At 36.3% G+C, this 12,159-nt stretch overlaps 1 protein-coding gene across 1 annotated transcript in view; it reads right to left on the reverse strand.

Moving 5' to 3' along the window:
• IL1RAPL1 (interleukin 1 receptor accessory protein like 1) overlaps nt 1–12,159 on the reverse strand; it is a 446,343-nt gene that overhangs the window by 138,401 nt on the left and 295,783 nt on the right. The window contains exon 4 of the mRNA XM_070750608.1: nt 39–113. Coding sequence (XP_070606709.1) covers nt 39–113 — 75 coding nt within the window. The remainder of the gene's footprint in view (nt 1–38; nt 114–12,159) is intronic.

A 12,159-nucleotide genomic window follows, 5' to 3' on the forward strand; every position in this document is an offset into this window, starting at 1 on the left:
AGATCAGACAATATCAGCACTTCTAGAATGTCACTTACCTAGCTGTGTCTCTTGAATTGTCAGTTTACTCTCCAAAGGATACAAAAGCTTTGGTGGTTTTTCTGTAAGTGGAGCTAGAAAAAAATCAGAGACATATTTATTCCTTTAGAACATTCTTGAACAATAATATTTCAATTGGTAAATGTTAAAGTACTTTCAATAAGTAACAATCACATAATTATCCAAAGAGTTAGAAGTTATAAGAGACAGGACTTCCAGCTTGGAGCACGATCGCGATGGGGGTGCGGAGACATAGCTCTGTCTCCGCAGCCTACCTTTTCAGGGTCGTAGGGTGCAATTTGCGCGCTGCCGACACCTAGAGGGGTCGGCACAGGACAGGGGGTCTCCCGAATCCCCCAGGGCGGATCGCCATGGTCCCGGGGGCCAGGGAAAGCCCCGCAGCTACATCCATGAAGAGCTTCGTCCAGGCAGCTGCCTGGGCGCAGCCAGAGCGATCTCCAATAGAAGGAAGTAAAAAAAAAGATACAGAGGTCTACAAAGAAGCGGATCAATAGAGAAAGGATTTACAGCACAACGTGTCAATCTTTTGGTATACCAATGAGCAAGTTTGAAAAGAGAAGATTTCAGATCGAAAAGGCGAACATAAACAAAGTGAAAAAACTGTAAGTGATATCCATACGCTCAAAAGAAAAACAGCCGGAACTACTTGTCTTTTTTAATATTAATAGTATATTTTTTCCTTTTGAATTTTAAGATCATAGTGTGGTTTTTTCTCTCTTTTTATTTTTTATTATTCGTATTTTTATAATTTTTTCTCAATAGTAGTATAAAGATTGTAAGACTGAACTGTTAATTTGTCAAATTAGATGAAGTAGGAATATCTAAGCAAATTGAACATACGAAAAAATGAACTGAATAAACCGAACTGAACTTAAATTAAATCATTTTATTGGAATCTTACTGCAATATTAGCCATTCGGAACAAGTTTTGGGCTTTTTGTTATATTTTTACTATTTTTCTCTCCTGTTTTTGGAATCTAAGGGACTATTTTTTCTTCAACCAGATATTGGAGGCATAAGGATTTTTTCTATTATTATATCTTTTTTTCCTGTACTTTTTCTTTTACATAATAAAATAGACGGGGATTTTATTATTATTTTTGTTTTAACTGGCATATCATAGATAATACGTTGGAATTGGTTTTGGAGTTTTTTCCTTTTTCTGGACAGTCACATTAAAGTACAACTCACAATTCATATTTGGCATATTTGGATATATTGGACTCCTTTTTCTTTTTGAAATTTGATATTCTTGTTTTTTCTTTTTCAATCCTTTTTTCTCAATTTTTACAGTTATTGTTGGATTTTATCATTAATTCCACATTTATTTACCTTTTTCTTTTTTAATAACAGCATAAATATTTTTCAAACAATTTTTCCCTTTTCTCTTTTAAATAACTTTTAAACGTTTTCTTCTCTTTCCCCTACCCTTTTCTTTCAATAGAATTATAGTCCCCCCCACCTTTTTGGTTATTGCTAATTAATTATGTGTTAGAAGCTTTGTCTCTTTCCCTTCTCCACCTGGTCCCCTCCCCATGAGCTCTGGTTTTTAAAGGATTAAAACTACTTTTTTGCCTTTTCTCCCTTTCTCTTTTCTCTTTTCCTTTTTTATTATTTCTTTTTCCCATATTGATATTCCTTTCTCCCCTTTAAATATTATCTCTCATTATTAGTATTGCAGATTTGATTTTTTTTCCTTCTGTAATTGAGTGTAAAAAAGAGATTGATCTAAGTTATTGTTAAACAAAGTAGAAATTTTGGAATATGAAAGGTTCTTACAGGGCGCAAAGTGTGACTTCGGTGACAACAACTACCTGAAAACAAGCAACTACTGCAACTCCAACTTCAATTCCTACACCTAGAGTTTCTCCAACATCATCTCCTTTACAACAAAGGACTATAACTACAATGCTGGCCAAGGAGAAAGAAAAAGAGAAAGAGAAGTTGCCTGCAGATCCAAACTTCCAGTCCATACAGGATGCACTAGCTGGTATTCAAGATCTCATGCAGAAGACACAAGCTCAGACACAAATTCAACTTGAGACTAATAAAGAAGAAATGAAGAAGTACCTGGAAGAGATGAAACAAGAGATGAGACAAGAGATGAAAGAGATGAAAGATGAGATTAAAAAAGAACTAACAGAAGTAAAAGGAAACATGGCAGTAATGGATGGGAATATAAAAGTCATACAACAAAACTTGCAAGAGAATGAAAAAAGAATTAAAGTTACAGAGGAAAAGATCCAAGCTATGGGGCAGAAAGTGGATGAATATGAAGACCATAATTACAACGCTTGTAGTTAGTTATTGTAACTATTGTATCGCAATAACTAACCTTGAACTCCAATCCGCATCACATGGCCTGAGATTTCAAAACATTGAAGAAGAAAGAGATGAAGATTTACCTACAAAAATGGCAGAAGTGATAGGAGGAATTATGCAAGAGGACCCCGCAGAATTGAAAAGGGAAATAGATGAAGTTTACCACATCCAAACTGGATACACAAGACGTCATAACCTACCAAGAGAAGTACATATTAAGTTTTTAAGAAGAGTAATTAAAGATGAGATCATGAGACTGACAAGAAACCAGAAATTCCAACTTAACGGAAACAAGTTCCGAAGAGGGTCAGAGAAAGCAGAAGAGAATACTACTTCCTTACAAGTATTTTAATCAAGAAAAATATCGTGTTTAGATGGCTGGTACCAGAGGGCCTTACTCTAACTTGGCAATCAACAAAAGTGATAATTGACAGTGTGGAACTTGCAAGATCTTTCTTAGCACGTACCGGATTGGATAGGATTGATCAGCCTCAGAGAGAGCCAAAGAGCAGCGATGACATGATGGGGGTCACGGGTGGAGGCAGGGAAGAAATACCAGAAGCAAAGAATAAACAACCACCAGCATCACAAGAATTAATTTTAGAAACTAGACTTCGAGAACCAAAGGAAGCCAAAAAATACTACAAATAGAGATGACAAATGACTTGGAAATTTTTTCAGTCAATGTAAATAGGTTGAATAATCCAAAGAAAAGAAACCTAATATTTGCCAAACTTAAAAAACAAAAAGCACAGATAAATATTTTACAAGAAGTTCATATTAAAAAAACAAAACGGAATCTTCTGAACAACTCAAAATTGGGAAAATTACAGTATATACTCGAGTATAAGCCGACCCGAGTATAAGCCGAGGCACCAGCTTTTGCCACAAAAACTGGGAAAACACATTGACCCGAGTATAAGCCGAGGTTAGAAAATGCAGTGGCTACTGGTAACTTATAAAAATGGAAACCAATAAAATTACATTAAGTAGATTAAATGTTTTAGAATATTTATTTTAAAGAAAACCAGTAAACTAGCTCTGTAAATTTAAAAGAGGGTAAACAAAAGCAATCTGGTAATAACAATAAATTAAAAAGTAAAAAAAGTAGCTTAATCAGCAACCAAGCTAAAACCTATTTCTAAACCTAACCCAGGGGTCTTTAAACTTGACAGTTTTAAGACAGGTGGACTTCAACTCCCAGAATTCCTGCACCAGCCATACTATTTCAGGAGTGGGAGTTGAAGTCCACAAGCCTTAAGGTTTGAAGACACTTGCATTTCTAACCCTAACCCAGAGCTCTTTAAACTTGACAGTTTTAAGACTAGTGGACTTCAACTCCCAGAATTCCTGCACCAGCCATGCTATTTCAGGAGTAGGAGTTGAAGTCCACAAGCCTTAATCTTTCCAGGTTTGAAGACTCTTGCATTTCTAACCCTAACCCAGGGCTCTTTAAACTTGACAGTTTTAAGACTAGTGTACTTCAACTCCCAGAATTCCTGCACCAGCCATGCTACTTCAGGAGTAGGAGTTGAAGTCCACAAGCCTTAAGGTTTGAAGACTCTTGCATTCCTAACCCTAACCCAGGGCTCTTTAAACTTGAGTTTTTAGAAGCCTGGAGAGAGCTCATGCCGTCCCCCTCCCCCTTTAGCTTGCTGGCTGGCTCGCTGGCTGGATCTCCCACCCCTGATCCTCCCTCCTCCTCGTCTCCCTTTACTGCTCCATGTGTTGTGCGGGGAAGCAGATTTGCTAAAGAGATCCACTTGGGACGGCAGCAGTAGGAGGAGGAGGAAAGGAAAGAGCTGTTCTCCTCCTCCTTCCCCTGCTGCCATACCAAGTGGATCTCTTTAACAAATCTGCTTCTCTCTCTGGTTGGGGGCTTCTAAAGCCTGGAGAGAGTTCATGCCATTCCTCCCCCCACTTTAGCTTGCTGGCTCTCTCCTTCTCCATCTCCCTTTATTGCCCCATGTGTTTTTTGGGGAAGCAGATTTCCTAAGGAGATCCACTTGGGACGGCAGCAGGGAATGGAGGAGTAGGAGTAGGAGATCCAGAGTAGCCTGCAGCCGCAGAGGAAAAGGAGGAAGAGGAAAGAAAGAAGAACCCTCACCTCTTTCCTTTCCTCCTCCTCCTTTTCCTCCATGACTGGAAAAGAGGAGAAGGGAAAGCAGCTGACAGCATAATTATTTATTTAAGTACCGGTATTTTAAAAATAAATTTAAAATCCTTGTAGCGGCAGGAGAGCGAGAGAGAGAGAAACGAGCCTTTTCCTCGGAGGAGCAGTTGGCTGGCGTCTTTGCTTGAGCTGGGGAGAGGAGGCAACGGCCCCACCCTCCCCACAGCCGCTTCGCTCGGAGAGCCCTTTGCCCTTAGAACTGGAGCTTCTGTCTTCTCACAAGTGCCTCCTCTCCCTGGCTCAAACAAAGGCGCCAGCCAACTGCTCGAACGGCGCGCAAGAGGGGAAAATGGGAAGCCGGTGAGGTGGGGGGGGGGTGAGAAGACAGAAGCAGGAATCCACCCCCCCACCTCACCGGCTTCCCATCGCGTTTTTCATTCTCGCATGCCGTCGGAGTTGTGGGAGGGGTGGGGCAGGTGCCTCCTCTTCCCGGCTCAAGTAAAGGCACCAGCCAACCATAGCCCCAAGAGCTCCAGCATCGTTGGAGCCGTGGAGGGTATAAAAGTGTGACCTCCACAGCCCAGTCCCTGCGTCCACCCCCCCCAGGAGCGCCCCCGAAGCTGCCTCAGCAGGCACCTGTCATAGCTCCCTCACCCGCCCAAGCCAGCAATGCCTGCTGGGCTCCCACGGGGTGCCCTCTTGTGGTGATTTGGTGCCCTCTTGTGGTGACCCGAGTATAAGCCGAGGTCGGGTTTTTCAGCCCATTTTTGGGGCTGAAAAACTCGGCTTATACTTGAGTATATACGGTATATACTAGTTTGGCAAATCAAAAGAAAAAGGTTATAGCAATGTATTTAGATGAATCAATTGAATCTAAAGAAATATACAATGACACTGATGGTAGGATTTTGATGGTACAATTAGATCTTGAAACAAAACCTTTTGTAATTGTCTCAATTTATGCACCAAATGATAACGAAATTTCAGATGACCAAATGGATTATACTGGAAAAAGGAAAGAAAAGAAAAAAAGGTAATTTTACCTGTGACATTTTGGAAAATGAGCACAGAACTAGTATTGAAGGATATATGGAGAGAATACCATTTAAAAGATAGACAATACACTTTTTATTCTAACCCACATAAGACCTGGTCCAGAATTGACATGGCTTGGGCATCAGCACACATAATGAAACAAATTAGTAAAATAGAAACAAATACCTGGGCAGACCATAGTCCTTTAGTGATATATTGGAAAGGTAAAAAGAAAAAAAATAACTGGTCAATGAATAGAAATATAATAAAAGATCCAGAGTATAAAAATGGATTGAGAAAGAACTAGAGATTTTTTTAAAAATAAATAAAAATAGTGATACCACTCCCCAAAACTTATGGGACACAACAAAGGCATATATATGTGGGCTAACAATTTCTTATATAGCAAAAAAAATAAAGGAAAGAAAATATGTTATGAAAAATTAGTAGAAGATATCAAAAAAGTAGAAACATTAATGCAAAAAGGTGATAATGGTGACAAAGCTAAAAATCAGAGAGAATTAATAAAGCATAAATTGAGATTGATGGAACAAGAACCAATAATAGAAAAGATAAAGACAGCAAAGCAAGAATATTTTGAACATGTGAATAAACCAGGAAGATGGTTGTCGTATAAATTAAGAAAAGAGAGGGAAAATAAAATCATAAAAAATTTGTTACATTCAAAAGGTAAAATGAAACATAGAATAAAAGAAAAGAAGGAAATAGCATTAGAATTTTACAGAAAATTATACACGAGAGAAGAAATAAATGAGGATTTAATTTTTGAATATTTGAAAAATATAGACTTACCGGTATTAACCGAAGCACAACAACAAAGATTAAATAAACCTATTACAGAAATGGAACTAAAACAATCTATAAAGAACCAGAAAAATAATTAAGCGACAAGTCCAGACGTAATACCAGTAGAATTTTATAAATTAGATATAGAAATACTCTTCTTAAACATGTTTGAGATATACAATCAAATAATGGCAGAAGATACGTTACCTAAAACATGGTCAGAAACGTTAATAACCTTAATACATAAAGTGGGTACAGAAAAAGAAAAAATTGAAAACTATAGACCAATCTCATTGTTAAACGTAGATTATAAAATTTTATATCAATCTTTGCCAACAGGTTTAAAAACATTATAAATGATATGATACATAGTGATCAAAATGGTTTTTTTTACCAGGAAGACAAATTAAAAATAATTTAAGAACAATAATAAAAAAATTAGAATACTATGAACAACATCCAGAAAAACAAATGACGCTTATATTTTTAGATGCGAAAAAAGCATTTGATAATGTAGACTGGAATTTTATGAAAATACAAACAGGATGGAGGTTGGAACTAAGTTTTTTAATATAATAGATGCAATATATTCTGAACAAACAGCTAAAATTATAATAAATAGTGAGTTAACTGAAAAAGTGGCAATACAATGAGGAGTAAGACAAGGGTGCCCAATATCACCACTCTTATTTAATTTAACCCTGGAAGCACTGTTGATAAAAATAAGAGCTGACAGGGAGATAAAAGGGTTGAAGATAAGAAAAGAGATTTATAAAGTACAAGCATTCGCAGATGATGTGGTTCTAATTTTAGAAGATCCCATAAAATCTATTTCAAGGCTAATCAATTTAATTGAAGAATACGGGAAGGTCGCAGGATTAAAAATAAATAAAGATATGACACAGTTTCTTACAAAAATATGAAAGAGATACAAAAAAAACATTTAGAAGATCTATCAAATATGAAATATTTAGGGATTTGGATGACCTCTATAGCCATATCTATAAAAAACGATAATTATCTGAAATTATTAGGACAGATTAAAAAAGACTTAGAAGTTTGGAATAATTTGCAATTAACATTGGTGGGAAGAATATCCACAATTAAGATGAATATCCTCCCCAAAATTTTGTTTCTTTTTCAGGTTATTCCAATAAATCCAGGATCGAAAATTTTAATAGAATTAAATAATCACTTCTTAGTAATGCCAGAATGGATCTCACCTATAGAAGCCATTACGCATCCGAACTTAGCAAAGGAAGATAAGATTTGGAAATATAGGGATTTACTGGACAATCAATTAAAACGTAGAACAAAACAAGAATTGCAAGAATTAGGTATTGTGTTAGATTGGTGGCAATACATACAGATTAGCTCTAGATATCAAATGGATATAAAAACTTATATCTTCAGAAAAGAAAACAATGTATTAAATAAATTATTACTTCAAAATCAAGTAAAGATAATTGGAAATGTATATAAATATTTAATAAATCATAGAACAATAGGGTTGATATTAAAAGATAACATGATCAGTTGGTGCAAAAATTTTCGTAAAGAAATAGATTTAGAAACATGGGAAAAGATTTGGGTATATAATTGGAAAATAACAAAATCAATTTCTTTTAAAGAAAATCAAATTAAGATGTTCTATAGATGACACCTTCCACCATATAGAATCTCCAAAATGTTTCCAACAGTTTCACCTATATGTTGGAAATGTAAAAAAGAAATTGGCACATATTACCATGTATGGTGGACATGTTTAGAGGCAAAAGAATACTGGAATAAAGTAGAGAAATGGATAAATGAAATAACAAAGGAGAAGATTAAAAAATCTCCTGGATTTTTCTTATTGGGCATTTCAAATATTAAGTATAAAAAAGCAATTTATTATTTAATAATAGATATATTGGTTGCGGCAATAATTACATTTGCGCAGAAATGGAAAGATAAGGAAATACCAAAGGACGCAGAAGTTTATAAAAAAATTATGGAATGTGCAGAATTAGATATCATGACAAAACGCTTGAATAATCAAGTGGAAACAGAATATTATAAAATATGGAACAAATTGTATGAATGGTGGGATTTTAAAAATAATTTTACAAGTTAAAGTAACAAGAATTTATAACTTTTTGAACCTATAGTTCTGAAATTTTATAAGTTAGAGTTTAATAGTTTAAAAAGGTTTACAGTAGAATAAATTTAGATATGCTATTTACTATATTATATTTTTTTGAATAAGTATTTTACAGACAAAGTAATTAATTAACATATAGAGTCAAATTTAATTAATATCTAATACAAATGTATGCTATTTTTCTATTGATCTGACTATAGGTAGGTTTTTATTTTTTGTAGTAGTTAGACTTTTAAGATAAGCGGAGCAATGGCAGCTCCTTGAGTGTTCAATGTCGTGTGTCTTTGTTTGTCCTTTTAAAAAAATTCAATAAAAATATTTCAAAAAAAGAAGAAGTTATAAGAGACTTTATTGTAAAAGAACCAGGATAAAAGCCTTCTTCTACACAGCAGATTTAATAAGAAGAAATCAAGAAAATAAACAGTTATGATAAAATGTAGGAAAGGATATAAGAAAGGGAAAAAAATCAAGCAGAGACAGTGTTTGCAAAGCTATTCTAAGCTGTCCAAAACTCAGTAGCAGCAGAAAGAGGATTTAAGCTAGCTAAGGAGACATAGATGTTTGTATATATACAAAAGCACATCATCAGTGCATATAAGAATCAGCACCATCCTACACCACTGCTTAGTTGAATTATTCTGATGTGTTCTACGAGGGGTTGCCCAGTAAATGCTATGGGGCCAGAACAGGGGTGGGCAGGCCAGGGGTGGCAGGCAGGACAGGGTGGAATACAGTTGCACCAGTGGAAATTTATTTATTTATTGGATTTGTATGCCGTCCTTCTCCGAGGACTCGGGGTGGCTCACAACATAAATGAAGCTGTGTGCCCAGCTCCAGCTGAACATCCCACCCTCCCATCCTCCTCCTCCTCGGAAAACGGCAGAGAGACCAGCACTGCCAGGGGGCCCATTTCCTTCCCCATCTTTTCTCAACGGCTGATTGGTACCCATTCACCTAGCTACCCAGCCTGAGTCAGGGAGTGACCCAGGAGCGACACTGGTGAGGTTGTAAGTCAAGGACTTCACAGTTCACTTGAACAATGATGATCATTCATTTAAACATATTTAAGATTTAAAGAGCGAGCCTCTAAAGACTCTCCTGAAAAGATTTGATTGAACTCTAGGGAGACTCTGAGATTGACCGGGCCGCATTAAAAGCAGAGAGCACAATAGTGGTCCAAATGCTAAGAATGCTAAGAACGAAACAAAGCTGGCCTTGAACTTTGAAGGAAATATAAGGAATAGACTAAGGCCTCTCAATAACAATTCCGGCAATAAAATTTAAACAATCTAAATACAGAGCCAACCTGAAGCTTACAACAGCCCCTTCCTTCTTTCGCAAGATCGGCTGCCAGACGCTGGGAGGACAGGAAAATGAGGGAAGACAAGAGGAGTGAGTGAGCGGTTGGGCGTGGCTACACAGATTTGCAAGCTGCCATCTTGAAAGACGGTGAGAGAGCAGAGCCAAAAAGGAGAAAGGAGACTGAGGTGCCTATGAACATAATCTACATCGGAAACTGAATTTGAAAACCGGAGGAAAAAAATCTTTCTTTCAAAGCAGAGATCCAGAGGTTTGGAGAGAGAGAGAGCAGAGAAACGGGAGTGAGAACAGAACAGAAGAGAATATCGGGCATAGAGAGAGGATTTATCTGTCAAAAGGGACTTAAACGATGAGAAGAGTGGCTTTGAGGTGAATTTTGTGATCGGAGGGGGGATCAGAACTGACAAGAACTATATTGAATACTTAAACGCCTGATTGGATTTTGCTGGATTTGTGTTTAGACTCCCCTTCTGTTCTCCTTTTCTGACTTATATATACTTGGACATTGATTGACTGATTTCACTCTGGGACACTGACATTTTAGGACATTAACATTTGTTCTCTGAACTTGATTCTATTAGATTTACATTTTGACTACTTTTAGCTTTGGGACTTCTATTTTGAAATATTGAGTACTGACAGTGACAACAACACTGAAATAGACTTTTGAAAGTTACTTGATTTAATTGATTGAACTGCCAGTAAACTCTTTGAGTATTTACACCTACCTTCTTCTTCTTTACCCCTCTTCTTCCTTTTCACACTCTTTTAGTTCCTTACCCTTTTATTCCTACTCAATAACTATATACAGAAATAAATTTTTCATTAATTAATCTTTATAAAAATATAACCTTCTATGATATACGAACTCATAACTGAGGAATCTGTTGAATTGATTAATTGATTTGATATAGATAGAAATTGATATATTGATAAGTGATAGATCAATTGATTTAAGAGATATTACATAGAACATATAGAGTACATATAGAGTATATGGAGTGAGTTTTTTTCAATTGAATAGAGACTGATACCCGATATTAGATAATTGATAACCCACAATAATAAGCTCTTGAGTATTGAATAATTATTATTAACCACAAGTGAATTGATCTGTAAAATTTGATTGTAAATTCAAAGTGAAAGTGAACAACAGATTAGTTAAGAAAAGAGAGGGGGGTGTATGAAAGAGTATAGAAGAGCTTGGAGAAACTTTTTTATCAAACCACTGATGTCCTCAAACACAGTTACAAAGACAGTAAGAAAATTTGCATCAGGGACAGCCTCTCCACTACCAGAAGGGCAAAAACAAACCACAGAAATGACGGCAATCAAAAAAGGAGAGAACACTCCATCCCTACAATCAATGCAAACATCTTTAGATAAAATAATGGAGTTTATGATTAAATCACAAGAAGCATCAGCTAAAACCCAAGAAATAATGGAAAAGCATCATGAAGAAATGAAGGGAAAATTTGAGGAATTAAAATGAGAAATTAAAAGATTAGAAAAGAAAATAGACAATACCCAAGAAGCAGTAAATATGCATGAATATAAAATTAAAGAAATAGAAGGAAAAACAGAGAAGATTGAGAAAGGACAAAGAACAACAGAAGAAAGATTGAAAGAGGTGAACAGATAGTTAGAAGGTGCCATAGTTCAATTGGAACTTAAAAAAGCATCTTATTACTTAAGATTTCAAAATGTAATTGAAGAAAAAGGAGAAGACATTTTGGGCTTAATGACTGAATTTATTGCAGAAATCTTAGAATTGGAAAAAGAAGAAGTCAGAAATAATATAGATGAAGTCTACAGAGTTTCAACGAATTACATAAGGAAATATCGACTATCAAGAGAGGTGTACAAGGTCACGAGAAAAGGAAGAATATCATAAAAAGGAAAAGAAGTTATAATTCTAAAGCAAACTCCAAGAAGAATCAGGGAAAACAGAAGAGACTTCCAGTCCCTAACAAGAAAGCTTTTAAGAAGAGACATACCTTTTAGGTGGTTAGCGCCAGAAGGACTACTCATGACGTAGAAAGAAAAAAAGATTAAAAAAGAGAGCATAGAAAAGGCAAACAAATTTATACACCAAGAACTGGAAACAGAAGGTGACTGTAGTATAGTTGTGTGCCCCCTCCTCAAGAAGCCTTCCCTGGACCCAGGGATTCTTAACAACTATTTATGGGGAAGGTTGTTGAGAAGGTGGTGGTGCTCCAGCTCCAGCAGTCCTTGGAAGAAGCCGATTATCTAGGCCCTCAACAGTCGGGTTTCAGGCCCAGCTACAGCACGGAAACCGCTTTGGTCGCATTGATGGATGATCTCTGGTGGGCCCGGGACAGGGGTTTATCCTCTGTCC

Source organism: Erythrolamprus reginae, chromosome 4, assembly GCF_031021105.1.
Source record: "Erythrolamprus reginae isolate rEryReg1 chromosome 4, rEryReg1.hap1, whole genome shotgun sequence".
Taxonomy (NCBI): domain Eukaryota; kingdom Metazoa; phylum Chordata; class Lepidosauria; order Squamata; family Dipsadidae; genus Erythrolamprus; species Erythrolamprus reginae.